This window comes from Rhinatrema bivittatum, chromosome 2, assembly GCF_901001135.1.
Source record: "Rhinatrema bivittatum chromosome 2, aRhiBiv1.1, whole genome shotgun sequence".
NCBI classification, from domain to species: domain Eukaryota; kingdom Metazoa; phylum Chordata; class Amphibia; order Gymnophiona; family Rhinatrematidae; genus Rhinatrema; species Rhinatrema bivittatum.
The window spans coordinates 756607899-756630727 of NC_042616.1; the positions used below are offsets into that span (position 1 = coordinate 756607899).

The window sequence follows — 22829 nt, forward strand, 5'->3', positions numbered from 1 at the left end:
GGGGTTGTAGGAATGAGGCAGATGTAAAGGTCTCTTTGAGCCTTTCAAAAGCTTGGATAGCTTTCTTGGGCCAATCCTTGGTGTTAGCGCCTTGCAGATTAGGGCTGTGAGTAGGGACGTAAGCAACAAGAAGAGTGGAATGAATTGATGGTAATAGTTTGCAAATCCCAGGAAGTGTTGTGGTGCTTTAAGCCCCATGAGACAGAGCCAATTTTTGATGGCAGATAGTTTGACAGGGTCCATCTTCAACCCTAGAGAAGAGATGATATAACCCAAGAAGGGCAACTTCGATTGTTCAAAAAAACATTTTTCCAATTTGGTGTATACCTGGTTTTCATTGAGTTGCTGAAGGACCGTTTGAACCTGTGAATGATATTGGGCAAATGTCTAGAACAAGACGAGAATATCATCAAGATCTACAAGAACACATATCTGCAGAAGATCTCTGAAGATATCGTTTATGAAATTTTGGAACACAATTGAAGCATTGGAGAGCCCAAAGCTCAAAATGATCATCACTTGTTAAATATGGTTTTCCACTTGTCCCCCTGTATGGTCCTTAATAAATTATAGGCTCCCCAAAGGTCAAGTTTAATGAAAAATATATCATCTTGAAGTCGGTCAAAGATTTCTGAGATGAGTGGTAGTGGGTATTTATTTTTAATGGTAAAAATAAATACCCAAGCATAATGAACCTGCCTTTTTTGATGATGAAAAATAACCCAGCTTCTGTGGGTGATGAAGAGGGGCATATGAAACCCCTCTCAAGGTTCTCTTTAATATACAGAGAAATGGCCTGTGTCTTGGGCACCAACAGCAGGTAAACTGTCCCACATGGGGCATTTTGCCTGGTTGCAGATTTATAGGGCAATTGTAGGTCCGATGAGGCAGGAGAGTGTCCGCCTTTTTCTTACTAAATACATCCAGGTATGCCGTATAGGCCTTCAGAAGCCAGGAAATATAGACATCTCTGAGAAAGCAAAGAGCATCGGTGGCATCACCTGATGAAGACAATGCTGGAAGGAGTACTGACTCCAGGCCAGTACATTACCTGTTGACCAATCTACCTTGTTGTTAGAGCCAGGGTAGACCCAGAACCAGAGAATTGACATAAAATGAGTTGGAGGAGGCCAACCCTGGGGGTCAAAGGTCAGGTTACAGCAGTGATTCTCCTGGGCAACAGTTCTCCATAGATCAAAGAGATAAGTAGAGGAGAAGGCAGTGGGTCCACCGGCAGGTGTTGGCAGATCAGGATCTCATCAATAAAATTGCCTTCAGTTCCAGAATCAAGGCAGTCTTTGGTCAAAATTTCTTGGGTGCTGGTCTGAGGGCATACTGGCAGGCCTATCTGAGAAAGAGGAGAATTAAGTGAAGGGTGTTGGGCTGCCTCCCTGGCCAGTCCTAGGCACTGGAGTTTCCCGGCCTCATTAGACATGTGTCCGATGTGATGCCTGGATGCGGTGCAGTAGAGGCATCTACTGCACCGCAGGTTCTGAAACTGATACTAGCGTGTTTCCTCTTTGGTCAGGTGGGAGCAGCCCATGAGTTCCTCGTGGAGACAGAGGGATTCGTGTCTTTGGCTGTGGCCAGGAGAGGGCACTGGAATCTGGGAGCCAGGCATGATGCCATATGAGATTGACTCCTTTCCTGGAAATGTATGTCGATCTGCGTGCAGAGGGCTATTAGGGCATCTAGAGTTGTGGGAATTTCCTGCTCTGATAATTCATCTTTGATCTGAGTGGCTAATTCTTGCCAGAATAAAACTGTGAGACTTTCATCATTCCAGCGAAGGTCTGCTAACAGCATCCGGAACTGGTTTGCATATTGGCCCACAGTTTGTGAAAACTGGTGGAGGTGCAGTGGGTTAGCTGCAGCGGAGGAGGCATGGCCCGGTTCCTCAAATACTCTCTGGAAATATACCAGGAAGTCGGTCAGATTATTTAGTATGGGCTCATTACAGTCCCATAGTGGGGATGCCCATGCCAAGACCTGACCGGTGAGCAAGGAGATAATGTAGGCCACTCTTGCCCGATCAGAAGGAAAACTCACCATTTAGAGTTTGAATACTATCTGACATTGGTTCAGGAATCCCCTGCAGGTCTTGGGGTTCCCATTGTAGCAAAGCAGGGAGGATACTCGAAAGCCTGATGCCCCAGCGAAGATTGTGGCTGAGTGGAAGTGGGTGCATTCTGTGCTGGCATAGAGTCTGCATGGAGCCTGCAATATGCTAGACTTTGAAGGGTCCGGCCTTGCAGAAGTTGGAGGGCCAACAAGTAAGTGGAGCTCATGGCCCTTGCAGTCTGTCACAGTGTGGAGTGGTGAGCCCTGTGCTGCTGTTGTTAGTGCAGCCTATCTTGTGGGGTGACGCCATGGAGCCTCTAAATTACAGACGTACACGCCTTAAGGCCCTAGTTGCATCGAGATGAGTGGAAGGTGAGCAAAGCTGGTCACAGCATGGCTGCCACAACTGGCCCATCATTACAAATGTAGCTTGTTGAAGCTTCAGATACCAGAAGTACAAATTTCTAAAATGAACCACAAATTGGGAAAGGAGTGCTATTTGGTGAAGTTACCAAATTTTCTAAGGGTGGAACACTGGTTCTTGGCCCTTACCATATGATGATGATGAATTTAGACATGGAATTTGGGGAATTAGTACCAGAATAAAAGCATGCCCAGACAGAAGCAGAGTATTACATTTGAGCTGTGAGGCTTTTGATATAAGGCAGCATTACAAGACGGACATACTGTCTCCATACGTAGGATGAATGATGAGACAAGTGAAGTAATTCCAGTCAGCGAGGAGATACGAAATGACTTTAAACAAACCACTGACATGCATAGACAAGTGAGGATATATTTCATGAGCTGGGTCAAACAGAGAATGATAATGAAGCAAATCTGAAAAAAAATCTAGAAAACTGCTCAATCAAGTTGAAAAATGAAGACAGCTTAAATGCAGGTCTTAATTTTTTTTTTACTGGCTGTTGTTTGAGTAATTGTGCTTATTACACACCCCGTGCTGATGGCCCAACAATATCACAGTAAGACAAAATAGATTTTGGAGTGCATATTGATGGTTGCATTACTGAACATGTTTGTGCTGACACATTTAATCCAAAGCATAATAAACTGCAAGAAGTTGTCATGGATATGGCAAACACCAGAATCAGGTGTACTTGTCCAGATGTTCATCTGGCTGCTGTTAGCGAAATTTGTTCAAAGGTGGATGATGTCCAACCAGCACTTGGTGTCTTTTCATAGCCAGCGCAAAACAGCTGTCTCAAAGATTATAGAGCAAAATGTAGCTTCAAGAGCCACTCCAGGAACGTGAAGCAGCCATCAAAGAACTAGAAATAAAAAGGTTGGCACACTCTGGCAGAAGTTAGAAAAAACAAAATGTTTTGTTGCCATAAATCACAGGGATGTAAAAGGTTTTGCTGTTATAATTTAGCAGGTAAAGTCAGGAAAAATCCCTAGAGAAATGGCAGGTGGGCACACCAGAGGAGAACTAATGAAAAATATGGTGTGGACACACAGCTCATCATTTCATGGTGACTTGAACCATGGATACCACTGAAAATGTTCAGGAAAATGTACAAGTTTTGAAGAAACAGAATGATAGAACATTTATTGACATAAAGTAAAACTCTGAGAGTTTATTGAAAGCAGCAAAATTTCAAGATGGTGTAATGAACTATATGGACACCTGACATATGATAATCAACCTTATCTGTAATGGACACATAAGGAGGAAGTCTTGAAAGACAGATATTTTGAACAAGTTGACTCAAGAGCATCTGGCATGATCCCCCTAATCTTACTATTTAGAGTTGTGAGCAGGGAGGGGGGGATCTGTAACAGAGTGGATTCAAGTTGATGAGGGCCATGGCTTCTTGTACTGAGAGCATCCACACGTGGTTTTAATTTGTTATTTGCTGAATGGGGCAGTTGCTATCAGGGCCACCCTTAAGGGGAGCAACTATGGTAATTGCCCCGGGACCGAATGTGACATTGGACCCCATGGGCCTGCCACCAGCAGAGATGATGACAGCCTGGCCAGATGAAGGGAGGGGGAGAGGAGTGCCTGCCTTGGGGGCAGATCTCTTCAGGTGTCAGTAAATGAAGGAAGTGAGGGAAAGGATCAATGTAGGGTCTGTGAATTGGGACATGGTCACAGGCCCTGTGGTGTTCCCACACCCTACATGGATTTTCTTGGGAGCAGGAAGCCCATGAAGAAGGAGGGAGCAGGGTCACTTTAGGGTTTGTGTGTGCTGACTCATGGATCCTACACTAATTCTTTGTTTCCTTACCTCCTCCTACTGCAAACTGACGATGTGCCCTATCAGTCTCTTCTCTGTATCCTTACTTTTTCTTTCTCTCTGTCATACCCCTCCATTCTTTCTTCTCAATCCCTCTTTTTCTCTCCTTTCTTTCTGCCTGACTTTTCCTCTCCATTCCTCCCTTTTCTCTCCATGTCTTATCCCCATCCCTCCCTTCCTCCTCCTGCTTTTCTCTCCCTTCTTTTCCTCAGTTTTTTTCTCTATTTCTTCCTCACCTGCCTCCATCTTCTTCTATTTCCCCATATCCCTCTTTCCTTTCTTGCACCCTCTTGCTTTCTAGCCCTCTTCTTTCTTTCTTTCTTTGTTTGCTTTCCTTTCTCTCTTCCCTCTGTCTCCATTTTCTCTCCATTGCTGGATTTTTTCCAAAAGGGCTAAATTTAAAAATTGTACAAACGTTCAGGGTGCAACTTGCTCAAGTTTTACTTGCACGATTATTTTCTGCAGAATTTTTTCTCTTCCAGAAATTGCTGGAAATTTAAATCCTTGGAAAATATGTGTTGTTTCAAAATTGTGCAAGTAAAGTCACTTTTAGACTTTTTGCAGGTGTATGTAACCGTGTTGGAGTGGAGGAGTAGCCTAGTGGTTAGAGCAGTGGGCTACGAACCAGGAGACCAGGGTTCGAGTCCTGCTGTCGCTCCTTGTGACCTTGGGCAATTCACTTTACCCTCCATTGCCTCAGGTACAAAACTTAGATTATAAGCCCTCTAGGGATAGAGAAATATCTACAGTACCGGAATGTCTCATGATGAGCAGATACCCTCATACTCAGTACTAGGGCTAAATCCTCAGTCTCTTCAAGCCCCATACAGAGGATCTTTGTAGGGGGGAGGTTACCCTCCAAGGGTATAAAATACAGGAGGACACATGAATGGTCTTCCAGCTTACAGTGTTTGCTAAAGCACTTGTTCAACATAGATAATCTGACACAGAATAGACTTGCTCCATGGTACAACCATATTCCACAATTAAATGCTTCAAACATCAATTGTGTAGGCCCTCTTCTCTGTTACTGGGGTCCTAATTACTTCCTCTTGAATTTAGGGACTTCCAGTACACTATACACAGATACTCCATCCAAGTTCGAGTTCCCTGTTTGGTACCTGAATTTACCTAATGTTCTGCTTCCATACCTGGATACTTTTGAGCAGTGGTCACCTTGAGATTGCTGTTGGTCAGTGGGTGGAGCAGGGTAGGACAGAGCGAATAGTGTGTATCAATGTTATCTTCCAACATCACCACCCCTTTAATCCACACTTTCTCCGTTCTCTCACCACCACCCAGGGCCCTGACCCACCCCCTATAAGTCACAGCTCTCTGGCTTGTGCATCCTCTCTCTCCCCTCAGCTCAGTGAGTCCCACGTCCTGCACTCAGAGCTGCAGACAGAGTTGTATGCTTTGCAGTCCCTCTCCAGTTTCTCCCCGCATGCTGCTTGCAGTGTCAACTCCAGACTCATCTCTCTTCTCCTCTTCCCTGCAGGTTTAATGAGAAAGGGGAGTGGCTGGAGATGTACATAGAGAGGCCCTGATCTTTCTGGTGTTTACCCTGAGACCCTGCAACTGATGCAAATTCCCTAAGTCTCGGGATAAAATATGGAGAGTTCCCAGGGTTGCTGCTTCTACTTTCTCTTTTGGTTTCTCTACTTGTACAGGGCAGGCGCTTCCTTTATTCTCCTTTTTAGATCGGTATCTGCAGTTCTTCTCCTCTCTCGCTTTCCTCCTCACAAGCTGGGTACTGGATGGCTAACCTCTTTCCCACAAACAGTTTAGCCAGAAAGCATTTTTTTCTCTCTCTAGGGGGAGCCAGGTATAAGACTTTAGTTCAGTTAAACAAAAGGGTGGAAAAAATGAAGACTTTTTTCAAAAAGATAACTCATTTAGAAAGTCTCTCAAATCTCTAAAAATCCCTATCCCAATGAATTGGGCCTAAAGTTTCTTCAGAAAGAAAGTGAACTGAACCGCCACCCACCCTCAAACACTCCCCTTCCTGATTTTATAACATGCATGTGCTGGCGCGAGCATGTTATAAAATCAGGGGGCCTTGCGCCTATGTGTGCTGGATTTTACAATCCGCGTGCGCATGTGCGAGCAGCGGGTGCAAGGGGGGGTGTCAACTTTTGCAATTTCCATGCAGCGACGCAATTGGGGCTTCCCCAGTTCCCTCCCAGTCCACTCCAATTAAGGAATGGACTGGGATGAGCTTCCCTACCCTCCCCCCCCCACCTAAACTCCTTCCCTCTTCCCCCTCTGCTCCCCACCCCCTAAACCCTACCTATCGTTTTTTTTGTTTTGCAACTTACTTCAGGGCTAGAGCTAAAGTAAGTTGCCCGTGCCGGCCGGTGAGTCATCAGGACAGCGTACAATGGTGCTTCCCGGCCTGGCCCCCCCTGCCCCGGCCTGCCCCTTTGAATAGGCCTGCATTTGTGGGCATGGCTGGGCCTCTTTGAAAATTCGCGCAGCGTGTGCAAGACACTGGGTTTTACGTGCGCGGGCCTTTTAAAATCCGGCCTCATACAGGCACAGGAAACTACCATTGCAGCCAGGGGTGAGTCTATCATTAGGCAAGGTGAGGTGGCCTCGTAAGGTGACAAACGTTTGATGCAGTAACAAGTACCCCCCAAAACTTTCCTGCCATGGTTGCCCCACTCTGCGTTCACAACTCGACATCAATGATGCAGTTCTAATGATGTGCCCTCGGGGTCCCCACCCCCTGCAAGGCAGGAAAAAGAGAACTACGGTTGGAATTCTGCAGGCAGGAAGTAAAGAACCAAGATGGCGCTGAGGGTGATGCGGCTGTGGGGTTCTCACTTCTCGTAGGCAAGAAGAAGAATTCTGTGAGGAGGAGAGGAGTGGCAAGGCAGTGCCAGCGAAGTTCTAATCCCCACCCCTCCGAAATACGATAGTGACGCTCCTGCAGCGTAGATGTGGTGTCCGGTGACGAAGGGGTTTCAGTTGTTATTCAAGGAATCACTAAGTATAAACCTGAAGAGGGGGAAGAATAGAAGAAAAAGGTAAACTCCTCCCCACTGGGTCTCCTGTGTAATGGAAAAACAGGTCCGGAGACCCTCCCAGTAAGTCTCCCAGGGGTAGGAAGGGAAGGCAGTACCCAATCAAATAAAAGACATTTTGTTATAATAATTAACAGGTGAAATCACTTTCAGCAATGTAATCACTGCAGAAATGATATATTTTATTAACAATTTTAAGTAATAATATAACACAACTTAATAAATATATTATCAGCTGTCAACTAATAAGAGCTCTTTTCTATTTATTATATCTTAAAAAGTAATAAAACCGGTTCTGTCTAAATATATATTAAGTCAACTATCAGATATGCATTTCTAATAGTCCTTTCCTGATGTTGATGTGACACTAGCTATAGTAATTTTAATCATGCTTGTGATGATGCTGAAGCTCACAGTATGCTATTGTCTGGACTTTAGTCTTATATCTTCTTTCTATATTCTCTTTCTTTATCTGTGTCTGTCTCTGCTATCTTTATTGCATGTGATAGTCTCTTCTCTCCTCTTTATCCACTGTAAGAACAAATAGTTGCAAAACTAGCCAGTTTTGTGGTAGTTTTAGTGTTGCGCACTTATCTGTATTTTTCTGAAGCAAATCTGGAATATGATGAAGTGTGGTCCAGATGTTTTGATCTTCGTCTTCTTACCGCAGCTAGGGTTAGAATGATAGTGGACGCTGTTGGTGAAAGCAGCTTGGTTAGCTCAGAGGCTCCGTTGGTTTCTGTCTCAGGAAGTCTGTGGTACCCTGGGATAATCTTCTCCTAGCTGTACTTTACTTTAAATAAATAAAAAAAACAGGACTCCTAGCTACTCTACAGTGTAAACTCAGTGTGGTCCATTTGGCTTGGTGACACTTTGGGGATAACTAGGGCTTAAAACAAAAAAAATAATTAAATGATGGGGGAGGAACTGTGCCTGGCAGCTGCTGCTAGTATTGGCTCAGACATTCATACAGTTCCAGACACTCTGACAACTTTCAATCTCGCTGCTAATGCAGAGATTGACAGATAAAACGTTCAGTATATATGAATTCCAATGTGTTAGCTGATATTGCTTGTGCAAGGGCAGCTTTAGTATGTTGAGAAACTTCTGCACTCTAGCGCCGCTGTCCTCCTGCGCTGCTTTCTTTTCTTGTGTTGTCTTGTGTCCTTTACAGCAAAGTTAAACTCTGACTCTGCTGGTGATTTGTTCGGTATATGATAGCTGCTTTCTGGAGACGGCCTGGGTGCTCTCTCTCACATTACAGCTGAAAAACTGCACAGCTAAATAAAAACACGGAGAGAAAAAAAGAACACAATGAGGAAAGTATAAGTGCACTGTGGCTTGAATGTGAAAAGTGTGTGTGTGTCTGTAGAAACCTGTGGTGATTCCAGTAAGGTAAGCACAGAGCAGGAACTGTTACCAAGTTCATGGAATTTTTACTTGGTTTTATAAAGAGTGGTGGATGATTAAAAAGGAGAGTCTGAAGAAAGTGACAAGTATATATTTCAGAGAGAAGAGAGAATTTTTTCAGATTCAAATCCACTGAGATACTGAAGCCCTTCTACCATCCTGAGTAATAGGATAGATAATAATCTAAAAAGAAACTAGTACTGGAAAAAAAGATCCTGTTTTTATATTACAGTCCTAGATTAAAAAAAAAAAAAATCCATCTGCTGAATGGAATAAATCAGTGTAAAAACTGTGTAAAGCAGTTAGTCAGCCTGGAAGTGAAATGCAGGATTGACTTTTAGAAAAGGTGAAGCTATAACTTCCTGTTATTAAAAAAACAAAAAGCAAGAATAATAAAAGTGATTGTCTAAATCCTAAAACAATTACTTTAGTAGAAGAAATCTAGGATGATGTGCCTGTGGCGTTCTCACTTCCCGTAGGCAGGAAGAATAATTCTGAGAGGAGCAGCAAGGCAGTACCAGCAAAGTGAAGTGAGAACTTCTCAGTCTTCCCCTTCCCCTCACCCTTTTCAGCTTCTCTTCCCTTTCCTCCCCTCCCTTCTCTGAGCTGAGTGAGGAAAAGGGAGAAGGAGGGGAGAAAAAATTGGAATGGAGGATGAGAGAGTGAATGAGAGGGAAGGGGTAAAAGGAAGAAAGGGGTGGGTGGGAGAGAAAGGGGGGTTAAGGGCTGAGTGAGTGAGAGGGAAAAAGGTAAGGGGAGGAAAGGGGCATGAGTGAGTGAGAGGGAAGCGGTAAAGGAACTGAGTGAGAGAGAAGAGGATATGGAGAGGGCGTGAGTGAGTGAAAGGGAAGGGAAGGAAAGGAGTATGAATGAGGTGGAATGGGAAGTGAGAAGAAAAGGGTAGGAAGTAGAGAGGGGATGTGAATGTGAGAAAGTTCAGGACCAGTAGAAGAAGTAGGTAGCTGCCTAGAGTGCCACGGTTTTAGGGGCGGCACAGCAGAGGCAGGACCTTGACAATTCGGCTCCTTGTTTTTCCTGCCTGTTTGGGCCTAGCATAGGAAGCTGTGTTTCATGGGCTCATGTGGGTGAAAAGAAGGAGGCACAATCGCCGAAGCCAGAAGGAGCAGGAGCAGTATTGGCCCACACCCCAAGAGGAAAGAGTAGTAGTCCTATTGGCTGCGTGGGCTGAAGGTAGAGACTCTTGCAACGTGTGCATTCCAGAGGGGAAGATGAATGTGAGTGTGAGGACAAAGTTTGTGTGCAGGCTCCTTCCTCCTCTAATCCACGACAATCTCAGGGTAACAGGAAATCAAAAGTTCCCAACTATGGAGAGTGGGGAATTTCTTTTATTATTCATTTTAATTACTGAGGGATGTTTGATGTATCTCCTCTTTTTAAAAATTTTAAATAATTTTTATGAGTTTTATTGAATTTTCTATTTGTTGACTGTTTTGAAGTATTCATTTTCTTAGTGTGTTCTCTCTGTGATTGATATTTTATATTTCTTGATTGTATTGTTTGTATTATGAGCAATGGTGATGTTTCTAGTTTTCCATTGTTGCACTGCATACGGAGTCTGGCATGTTGGGTTCCAGTTCAGTTTTTGTCTTGTCATTTCTATTTGTAATTTATGGACTCTCTATTCTATATGTGAGTGTCTCTGCTGTCACCTGCATGTGTGACCAAGGTGAGGTATTCTGCTACTGTATAGTTTCTGTGTAGGTGTCTATAGCAGCCTGGTTTGTTCTGTTTTCCTAATAGGATGTGTATTGGTATTTTAGAGACTGAGGTAGTATTTGTAGCATTGCTTTTAATGGATAGGGGTGTTAACTGTTTGAGTACTGATAGTTTGTGCTATTTTGGTATGGGAGGTTTACTATATAGTAATTTTATATTTCAGTTTATCATGACTTTCAGAGGGCCAAGCTCACGTCTAATAACATATGGGTTCCAAGTGTCTTGCTTTTACACAGGATTTCCTGGTTGGCACCACAGTAATGCATGTAAATGTAAAGTACCTGTAGTAAGTTGTGTTTTTACCTCAGACTGTACTTTTTCATGTAAATCTGTTATAGATGCATAATTTTTAATTGCTTGTGGGGAGGCCTGGGTTCGGGGGTGGGGGAGTAGGATAGTCGCAGAACCTTAAGATTCACCTAGGTGCCCAATACTCTTGCAGTGGCCTGGAGAGAGTATTACACGCACACGCGCAAATGTTAGGAAAGGTGGGAGGCAGGTGGTAGCAAGGTTAGCACTCTTTATCTATTACTCCTCCATTATCTATGACTGCCCCCTTCCTCAGCATTTCAAATAGACTCCAAGGGGGACCCTTCCCTGCCCTGTCACTGATTTTACTTCTGTTGTCGCTTGAGGGGGGGAGGGGCAGCAGACTGCCTTTAGCTGCCCCTGTCTGCAGCAGCCTTACGTGGGGGTGCTGTGGCATAGTTAGTGTGTTCCTCTCTTCTTCTTCTAAATGCATAGCCCTTCTACGTGGCCACACCTTTGTAGGAATCCCAGTGGGACCTGGGGTTTGTGGGGTGTTTTGCTTTTTTTTAGCTACTTTTGCTTGAAACTTAAAATTGGTCTTGAGGCAGAAAACATGCAGGAATAAATCAGCAAAGATGCCTACTTGAATTAAGCATAGCTTGTGGTTGACTGGGTTTTACTTTGCATTTTCAGGTTTGCTGACATCGACCAAAGAGAAAACAGGATGAAGGTCGGACCCACATTACAGACTTGGTTCCTCTTGCTCTTTTCAGCTTTGATCGTATATTTCACCACCCATGCTCAGCGTCAAGGTAATTGATGAATCTTGCAAAATAATCTTTCTCCCTGGTAGCTCTCTGATGTGCAGATGTGTATTTGCCCTTTCACAAACCATCACATTATGAAGCATAAAATGATACTGCCTGTCACCTTCAGATCACCCATCAGACCTCCCTCATCCATTCCTCTTCATGCTGTCATTGAAATGCTTTTTATGGTTCACTTACTGCAACCACCCTACTTTATACTTCCTGGAAATGCCATCTTTTGCTCATCTGAAGAAGAGAGTATTAGCTCTCAAAAGCTAGTGATGAAATATATATTAAGTTAGTCCAATAAAAAGGTATCACTTGATATCCGTCTCCACCAGCTGAGATGGCTCTGCGGACATTAGTTCTTTATTCTTTAATATTGCTGTACCCCTCTCCCATTCTGGAGCCGGGCCCTGGGGGACACGGAGAAGGCCACGGGCCACTTAAGGCCCCCATGATGGTTCCAGGGTTCCTGCACAGGGGGGAAAAGTACCGTCTTTTCAAGGCCCTGAAGGTTTATTCATTCCCTGCACCCCAGCCAATCTCTTCACCAAATGGAAAAATCGTTCTTCATTCACCAGATGTTGTTCAAAATGAAGCCTTTACTCAAAAAGTGATGGCAGGAACACAATGTCAAAAATAGCACATCTAGGGTAGTGCACCAATTCTGCCACAGAAATTCCACAGCATCAAAGCAAAAATGACAATCTCTTTCCACCTCTCCCCCAAACAGGTCAGCTCTTCAGGGAAGGCACCCACTTCCTCCCTGGGCCCTTCCAGTATCTGTTTGGAAGTTTGTAATCTTTTTCCATTAATTGTCCTTTCCTCTTTTATGCGAGTCTTCGGTGAATGGTACTGGGACCAGTTCTTGATACTGTTGACCTTGCCAGGTAGGCCACCCTTCTCCTGGCCCCTCCCAGTACACTGGTCCACCAGCTCTTCCACGCAGTCTCTCTCTCTTCTGGCCTCCCAGGAACTTCCACCCTGGGAATTCTCCTTCTCTTAAATCTCTCCGGGACCCTATGGAGCCCCTCAATGGGAGAGGGCTCTAAGGTCACCAGGACTGCAGGTCTTAGAATCCATACTCTGGCTTGACTTTCAGCAGTCTACCCCAGATGACTCCTCTACTCCCTTGCGAGCAGAGGTTTTTATAATCACTACTTCCCACCTCCCACTGGGGAGTGGTGCTCCTCCCTACCACACTGATTCTCTCTGACATCACCAAAAGGTAGACACACACTGAGGAATACTCAGACTAGCTGCAAGCTGGCAATGGGCAAGGACATAGCCTACGGAGCAGAAAATGTGATTTTGGTCTAAGCTCTACCCCTAATCTGAGTGTAACTGGTCAGATGACAAATTCTTGATTGCAAGTAAATGCTAAAAATCCTCAATAAGGTGCATATTATTATTTTCAATTCGTGTTTCTAATTTTAAAAAAATCTCTATTTGACTGGTAATAGTCAGGCTATGAGCGGAGTTTTAAACCACGGTCATAAGTTGTGATGTTTCTGCACGTCTCCCTTGCTTAACCTCTAGAAGTTATAATAACCATATAAAGAAAAATATGCAGATTGGTCAAGTGCATTAGACTTAATAAATGTGAAAACTGTGGTACAAGCAATTTAAGTTAACTAATTTTGGCACTTATATTCTGCTTTTGTTGGGAAATTCCATGTTCAAGATGGATCACAAACAATTTAGAGCAGCCCACCTACCACATAAAATTAAAACATATAGAGGCCAATAGTTAGGGCTATTTAGCCAGATAAATAGTGACTTTCAGCCTAATCGGATATTTTTTTAATATTACTGGTTACTTATCCCATAGCGGAGTAACTTCAAAAGAATAGAACTGGTTAAGTGCCAAGCTGCGGGGGTTTAAAAAAAAAAAAAAAAAAAAGATTGCAGGCCTACAGGCCCTATCTAAAAGTTTACCCCTGCTGGGCTGAGCCTCTAACCATCCCTCAAACATCCCTCCATCTCCTAATTATACAAAGAAAAGGGCCAAGGCCAGTGACGGTCTCTCCCCCAGCCTCCCTGCTTCTGGGTCCCATCTAATCTTTTGGAAATCCTATCCTCCAGGGCCTTTATCCACCTTCTACTCTCCACCCCCCAATCCCAACCCTTACAGTTCGGAAATGTTTTTTCTTCAGTTAGAATCGAGCTAGCAGCCTACCAAGCCCAGGCCTGGCTTTTCCGTGGTCACTAGAGAGGCTACCCTGAAGGCACAGGCTTGCAGAGTAGCTCCTACCTACGGCAGAAGGGCCGGGCCCGGGTTGCAGCAGGCTGCTACCGCAATCTGGGCTGAAGAAAAAACATTTTGTAAGATATCGGGAGGGTTAGGATTGGAGTGAAGGGTGGGGAGGGCAGGATTTTGTAAAGATTAGATAGAACCTAATTGCGAGTTGGGGGAGTGGGAAGATACCAAGATTAGTATCAGCCCTGGCCCTTTTATTGTTTAATTACCTGATGGAGGGGAGTTGGTTTTTTTTTGTTTTTTGTTTGTTTTTTGGAGGGTAGACTGAAGGCTCAGTCTGGCATGACTGAACTTTTGGAGTTCAGGTGGGAGGGAGAAGGAACCCTTTCAGCTTAGCACTTAAATGGCTATCTTCTTTTGAATATTGCCAGTTAAGGATAAAGTTAACTGGGAAGAAATTCCTGCATAACTTTAGACCTGCTCTCAGGCGCGTCTAGAGTTTAGCCTCATAACTTGCCTAGCTCTCTATAAATACTGGTGTTAGGCAGATAAGTTATTTGGCTAACTCAGTCCTGCCCTGAAATGCCCCAACACGCCTCTTTCTTATTCATCTAAATCGCAGCCGGATAATGATTTATCTGGCTAACTTTTAGCCCGATCAGAAAGGGGAATATTAAAAACTTGCAATTTAGACAGATAACTTGTGAGTTATCCTTCTAAATGGCTTTGAGTATGGACCTTATAGTTTACCCATAGATCTAGGGTAATCGCCATTCACATAACACATTCTAATGCCTATATAAGGTCACATTTGCATAATATGCTACAAGGCACCCCCACAGCCCATTAAAGCTAAGCAATCCATGGGCTGAGAAAATAAAACCGTAAAAAGATTAACTGTAAATTAATGTGTAATGGGGCCATTATCAATGTAGTTCAAGTACGCAGCTTTCCAATAGCGTTTCCCCCCCCCATCCCGTGAACTTGGAAAGTTAAACACTCCTGTGTACATTACACCTGCAATGGCTGAAAGAGGTAAAGCACTGGTGAAAATGTCACGCATGCTTGCTCTTTTCCTCTCCCCAACCTAGATCTGCCTCTGGGAATGCCTCCTCACGATCTGCTTGAGAGTCCGCGCACCACTGAAAACCACCTGCAACGTTTGGTCAGGCTGTTTTACCTGGGTCAGGGCTCTGAAAATTATCCTCCTCCTGTTTAGAATATGCAAGCCTGCCAGAATTTCTAGCACCCCACCGTCCATTTCGTGTGAACTAAAGAAGACACATTTTACCCTGCATTAGGGGTTAAGTACATGTGTAGCTCATATAATGTGATTTTACTATATAGAGGCTCCATTGACAGGGAGTCGAGGAGGAGCAGTGCTTTAACAGCCTGTGTACAAGAGAAGCAGCTTCCCCACCCATGGTCTTTTTAAAATGCTGCTGCCTGTTGCCTCTTTGAGCTTTTTTTTTTTTTTATTGCTTCGATCATAAAGATCCGGGAGACCCGGAGCTCGGATGCTAAACTCAGATGCTCTGGGTCAAACCTTGCATCCCCAAGCGTGGTGGTGACTAATGAGTGTCCTTCTGTCTTAATGCCCTTAAGCCTAATGATTAATTTATTCATCTTTGCTAAACAAAGGTGCTGAGGACAATAAACATTTCTAAGGACCAGGAGTTGGCTTCCAACAGCGCAAAAAGCACAAGACAGTAGGGCCCAAGTAATGGAAGTATCTTATAGGATACTGAAACCTAGCTATACCTAATCGCATAAAAAAACCCAAAACAAAACCAAACCCACCCACATCTTAATTTCAAAATGTACCTCTCCTTCTTTGTTATGGCATAAAGTTTAACTTTTTTACTTAGCTGAGCTCTGCTCCATGCATCAAACTCCCAGCAGCCAACTGTTCACAGCTTGCATGAAGCTACCAGAAGCACAGTGGAGTCTTTTAAAATGACAAGAAACGCACTTAGAAATAAAATAGCCTCGTGGAGGTGCTCCGCAGGATCATTTAATGGGGCTTTAACAACATATTAGCCATTTTATATTGAACGCAAGGTAATTTGGGGTTTTGCAGAGTCTCCTTTGAGAGACCCTCAATTGCACACAGATGTTGTTTTCATTTTTCACTAAAAATCCTCCCAGCTCAGAGACCATGCAAAATGTTACTTTACAACAAGAATAGTATGGGAGAGAGGGGAGTGGTGTAGCGCATCAACATGTTTTACATCAGGTCTGCATAGTCTAAGCTTTTATTTGGGTAAGCAAACTAAGCCCCCTCTGCCTTGCCCCACACCCCTCCCTGAACAAGATGGCTCACCTCTAGTGTTGGACATTGAATGTTTGTGCCCTGTTCTCACCTTGACGTGCCTTAATGTTTTTCTTTTTTTAATAGCAAAGTGACCAAAAGCTTTCTACTATATCAAACTTGACATAAATGAAAAAAAACAAACCCTTGGAGTGGAGGCGTAGCCTAGTGGTTAGAGCAGTGAGCTATGAACCAGGTGATCTTGGGCAAGTCACTTTTACCCTCCACTGCCTCAGGGACAAACTCAGATTGTAAGCCCTCTGGGGATAGGGAAATACTGCTTTGAAGTGCTGCAAAAAGTAAAATATAAAAATCTAAATAAATGAAATGTAGCAAAGAGTAAAAATAAATAAAAATTTTAAAAAGCTTTCCTGAGGGCACGGTTGCTCTTGTGCCAGAAAAAAAGGAGAAACAATTACTCTTTTAAACAGATCCCGGGTGAAGGTTTACGCAAGAGGATAATTACATGGAAATGTACTCTGCTTCTTCAATGCTGATCGGAGTGAAATCATTGCTTCGGGAAGTGGAAGAAACCTCCTTTACTGTACTGCTAGCAGTTATGGCATTATGCATGTTGTGCTCATTCCAGAAAGCACTATGTATTTGTTATGTTGTCACCGTTCAATTGTATATCAGTTACTGGATGCGGAGCAGCACGTGGCTTTCATCAATCCTTATTCATTTCTGTAAAAGTGGAGGGAAGGAGGAGGCTGCATTGCTCTGGTGGGTTCTGGGCATAGTTGCAAATGCAGCTGCATTGTATATTGCTCATTCTTTTTACCATGCTTGCGTTTTCTAAGCCTTTATTCAGAAAATGTGCTGAATTAAAAAAAAAAAACAACCCCCAAACATCCTCCCCCCTTCACCCAATGTTTTGTGTTTTGCTCCAATAAAAAGTAGGTATTTGGGAAGATAATTAGTATGCACAAAACTGACAATGTCTCCCTCATGTTTCATTGGGGTATTGCACTTGTCCAGGCTGTGGATATTAGATAAGTGAACTGTTTGCCCGTAAGAATGAACTAATAATAATAATAATGATGAGTAAAAATGGGAAATTAAACAATGATGGTATTTAGCAGAATACCAAAAATCTTAAACTTGGTGTTTGTTGCGGTTTCCTCCGTTAACGGCCAGTTGGAAAGCTGCCGGGTTTGATCGAAAACAACAACAACAAACAAAAATGGATGGAGTTAATTAATAACCGTGTCATATGCACACTCTATCAGCACTAGCGGGTATGTCCTCTCCTTCTTAAAATAAGTTGACGTCAGCAGTGCCCCAGGATCACGTTCAGTATCTCTATGAACTGAAGTTGGGAGGTTGTCTTCTTTTGGATGATTGCTTAAATGTTGCTTCTGGGCAGCCAGCCCTGCGTTCCTGCCATCCAGCTCAACGTGCTTCCCCCGGCAAAGCTTCATCTGTTGTCTGACTTGGCTTGCCTTTGCTGCCTTTCATGAGATATGAGATTTTATTCCACAGACCAAACATTAAAAAGGCCCACGGAAAGATAAAGGTTGGTGACGTCTTCGCAATCGTATCGATATTCTGTGATGTGTGTCCAACTATTAATATAACCAATAGTCTTAGTCTGTGTTTCTCCAGTGCCCGAAATACCGGTTTTCACATAGCTAACTTCAGAGTAGGTACATGTCTCTTAGGTGAGAAATGCAGGAAGCACAATCAGGCTGATGCAATATCAGCATGCGTGAGCGCCAGCTGTCTTCAGGCACGCCGATCCACCTCTCCCGGGCACCTGATTTAATATTTAAATGGGCCGCTGCAGTAAAATTGAGGCGCTATGGAAACTCTTGCGTTCCTAGCGCCTCATCGGTAGTGGGTACCCGGGAGAGGTGGCTGACAGCAGGTTAGGAAAACGGATGCTCAGTTTTACGAGCATCCGTTTTTCTAACCTGACCACAGCATATTTTTTTTTAATGTTTTTTATTTTTTTTACAGTTCTCCTTTTTCGGTTCCTCCGACTTGGAGCTCCTCAAGAATTAACGCCTGCTCTGGGGCAGGCATTAATTTTTGAGGGTAAAAATGCAAATCGGGGGCATATTTTTTTTTATCAATGGGTAATAGCTTATAGCCTCATCAATTGAATTTACATATGATGAGCGCTATTAGCTATGCACTCGATTGGATGCGTGTTTTGGACACACCCCTGTTTTGCATTAGGGGTTATGGACGTACGTCAAAAACGCACATCCAATTGCATGTTGAGCCGTGCACTGGCCGCAGCGCACAGTATTGCATCAGTTTAAATGTTTTGTGATAGTGTTTCCCTAGTAATCTGGCCTTTTGAGAAAGCAATTTGATTATTACAGAGTGCAAAAGTTAGTGAAGTAAACCATCTGATTGGGTAGCTATGTAAAAACTACTTTGGCACTACTCTCTTGATCTATCATGTACTAGCTAAATAGCGGAAACACAAACACACTTGAAGGCAAATGTACTAAAATGGTATTAACATTGCCTGAGTAAGCCCCTAAATGCAAGATTATCATACATAGTAATGGGTGATGCCAGTGGAATGAAAATGAGCCCAGACAATAAAGTATGCATGCCCTTTACCTACTGACTGTATCACAAAAAAACCTAGCAACAACATCTTCCGAGTTAGAATTAATTATATCATGATAAAGGGTTTGTGAAAAAATTGGCATGCATACTTTATCACCTTGCTAACCAGGTCATGGGATGTTTTGCACGAGCGTTAAAAGTGCTGTTAGCATTTTATACGCGCGGCCTCGCCTCTCCCAATACAAGCACATTATAAGCACAGTACATTGCCCTCTTGGTGATTGTATCTTTGTTTAGCTTATACTAGATGGATGATTGGTTGGTTGCTTGGGTTTGCTTGTTTATAGGAGGGTGCTAAAGGTATACCGGGTTTGGTGATGGTTACTTTGGTGTTTTGTCTCTCTTCCTTTGGAGTACTCTGCCAGACCTGAATCCTGTATAGTGTCATTAGAAACAATACTCTCGGTGGTAATCAGTGCAGTCTTAGAATGTAAGAAGCTTTTTTTGTTGTCCGTGATGACTGTCAGTGGACAAGACATTTTCAGAAGTCTGCTGCATGTGAAAAATAAGTAGAAAATGGAATTAAATATGCTTATAAAAGGCACAATGAGAGATTCAATGCCTCAGGTTAATTTATCTTTGACTGATTGTTCCTTTGAGCGCTCTCTACATAACTGCAAAAGACATTACAAACTAAAAACCACAGTTTCCATTTGCCAGGCTTCAAAATTCTTATCATGCCTGCACCTTCGTTACTAAAATGAGAGCACATTGCACATTCCTGTAAGAACTTGCTCTGCATAATTTCTTTTTTGAAATCACAAAAGAAACATACATTTATGTATTTTTATCACAAAATATTGAGAGGGAAACTTGCAACAATTGGCACACAGTAATACTATGACAGCCAAATTGCTAGCTAATCACAAACCAAAATAGTTATGCCTTAGTTAACAAGGAATATAGGGTATTCTCAGCTTTGCTTGCTGGAATTCTAACATCTGACGTGGTGTATCTTGTCCAGTGTTACACAGTGATCACAAATTGTTTGTCATGGGGGAAATAATGTATCTGGGCTCCTACTATGAACTAATAAATTGATCTGTGTACATTTCAAACAACTCATGATTGTGTAGTTTTGTGACGTCAAAATGTTAATGAATGTATGTGTTGTGTTTAATGGAAGTCGCAGGGTAGTGTGGATGATTATGTTTAATTAAATGTGTAGATATGTGTGTTCTGATTTTTTTGATGTAAAGAATTGAAGGGCTGACAATATTTCTTTCTCCATTGCAGTGGGACCACCAACAAAACTAAGATATAACATATTGTCTCAGGACAGTATTCAGATCTCATGGAAAGCCCCTAAGGGGCAATTTATAGGATATAAACTTCTTGTAACTCCACAATCAGGTAACAAATGATGTGCATGTTTACTATGTTCCCATACTCTTGTAACTATGCTGAACTGTTGTTATGGCAAGGAGGTTAGCTGTTGGAGGCATTGGATTTGTAAATGGATTCATGTGCTAGAGTGAATTGAAGTTTCATTTGCTGTGTGGGTTGCAAGGATTTTTTTTTAATACCTGTTTAGAATCTCAGAAAATAAAGCTCTGGCTTGATGGCTTAGGCGGGAATGGTGCGTGTCATGTGGGAAACCCAGCTTTCTCCAAGGAGGCCCCAGATCCAGCTCATGCCAGCAAGCCATCCGGGGCAGGAGATGCCTTGGTGGCAGCATCCGCAGCTTCTGGGGAAGGGACAGTCATTCCTCAGCAGTGTCATCTGGCTTGAGGGCTCATGGTGAATTTCAGAGCAAGCTGTAATTTTTACCCACTTACTGCAATGATTGAGCTAAGGAAGGAGAGTGGATTTCAAAATAGGGGAAGATGCTGAATGAAGGCCCAGAATGCCTCATTTTCAGGTCTTCCCTATTACAAATAGCAGTGAGTCTAGCTGAGACAGTACTTTATGGCCTGAAAGCCCGAGGAATAGGAGGAGTCTGCCTGACTAAGACACCCCAAAATCATACTTTTCAGATAGCAGCGGGCTTTTCTCTGTTTATTGTTCATTGAATTTATAACCCACCTTTCTGTCTATTTCCTGTCCCTTAGCTGCACATTTTATTCTTCATTATTAGCTATTTTTCAACTGAAGACCAGGTATGTTGAGTTTTTAATCCATAGACATATAAACAGGAGGCCCCCCCCCCCCCCCCATTTAATATGTCTGGCGTTAGAAATCCTTCAATTCCAGAGTTATCCACTTGTCCTGAGAATATCAACTCATTACGTCTTCTCTTGTTCCCACACTGAAAGTCTCTTCAGCTGAAGCTCGTCTTTTGGGCAAGATGTTTATCATCATCTGCATCCTATCTCCGTTTTATACCCTGAGTTTCCTCTTGCCTTCTTTATCTGTGATTTCGCCCTTGATCCAAGCCTATCATTTTTACTTCAATTCACAGTGTCTAACATATGTCTAAGTCCGGTATTCATCATGGGGTCGATTTTAAAAGCCGTGTGTGCGGCCACGCTCACGCGCGATTCCTGGCACGCACACACGGACGCACCGATTTTATAACATGCGCGCATCGCCGCACGCATGTTATAAAATACAACATCTGCGTGCCTGCCATTTTCTTGGCACTATTTCTGCTCTGTTTCTTGTTCGTGCTGCTTCACGTTTTTGTGTTTTGATGACTGCAACTTTCTAATGCCGCCTCCCAGTGAACCGAATATTTGATGTTTTGTCACATCCCTGATGTTGCTGTTTTCTTCTTCCCCTTTTCCAAAAAAAAAGGTTGGACCATGTCGCAGGGCTTCAGGAAATTCCACGTATTTCCTGTTTCTGAATCCAGTTCAAAACTGCCTTCCTCTCTTTACAATATGTTACATGGACCAACTCCTACTTACCTCTTTGACTCCATTTCTGTCCAGCGCCTTCCCCATCCTCTGTTCTTCTAATTGTTCTCTTTACATCAGCAGAGAATCTAGCTGCAGCCTCTATCTCATCTACTGTCCCTGTTTTCATGTTCTATTTTCAGACTTTTTCTTCTAGCTTGTGTATAAGTGTTAATCCTTGTATGATCACTAGTGGTACATTGCATTTTACTGTAAGTATTCTTCATATGATTAGAAAGTGTATCCATGCTGTAAAATTAATTGCCATATTCTATCATTATATATTGCATTATCCTATGTGGTAGTTTTCTAATAGAAAGAGTTGCATCTTATACTTATTCATCTATAAATAGGATTCTGAGAATCTGCACACCGTTTGTACAAGTACGTTGGGGTTAGATTTAAAAAAAACCAAAAAACAACTTAGGAGGCTTCAAAAATTGTTAGGGTGATTAGGGGGTCAGGAGAAGGGAGCTCACTATTGAATTAATTTATCTCTAACAGAGTTAAAATAAAAAGCCAACAGGATTTTCTTGACTCCCCCATCCCACAACCTCCACCAAAGGAGAATATCGGTCATAAGAATGGAAACAAGGTAGCACACTAACAGGGTCATTCATCAAACCGAGTTAGGGCCCTAATGCCCGTGATAATGATGTAATGCACATGTTATTTATCACAGCACATGCTGCATATGCAAAACTTATTCAGCTGGGCAGATTTTGGGAGGAATAAATGAAAATGAGATGTGATAATGCTGTGTGTGATAGCACAATGCATGTGTTTATGTAGGCAACATTCTAGAAATAACTACACTTTTTTCCTACAGAGAGAGAAAGAAAGAGCCTCTAGGGTGGCAACCATAGTAGTCATCTTCTTGGTGTTTGGCTAATTGCCAGGTTCTTGTGGCCTGGTTTTGGTCTCTGTTGGAATCAGGATGCTGGGCTTGATGGACCCTTGGTCTGACCCAGCATGGCAATTTCTTATATTCTTAATTCCTTATACCACTATAGGAGGGTCATCTAGTAACTCGACGTGAGGTGCTGGTGATGGACTAGGGTTTTGGGGCCAGTTTTACATGCACAGGCAGATCCACGAACAGCACAGTACACATCAGTGAAGATTTGATGGAACCGTGTTATTCTCTTCTGCTGTTATTATGTGAACCGGTGTGATGTCCCCACTAATGCCGGTATATAAAAGTTTTAAATAAATAAATAAATACATTTGGAATGAGGAAAGGTTTACAAAGATGAGATTTCTACAAAGTTCTCTCGCCCTAGCTTGATAGTACCCAGGTCAAGAGAGCATCAAGCTAGGGCGAGAGTACATTGTAGAA

At 43.0% G+C, this 22829-nt stretch overlaps 1 protein-coding gene across 1 annotated transcript in view; it reads left to right on the plus strand.

The window, feature by feature from the left end:
• COL14A1 (collagen type XIV alpha 1 chain) overlaps positions 1–22829 on the plus strand; it is a 521812-nt gene that overhangs the window by 26126 nt on the left and 472857 nt on the right. The window contains 2 exon segments of the mRNA XM_029591954.1: positions 11438–11556; positions 19890–20006. Of these exon segments, the coding sequence (XP_029447814.1) occupies positions 11469–11556; positions 19890–20006 (205 nt within the window). The 5' untranslated portion in view covers positions 11438–11468.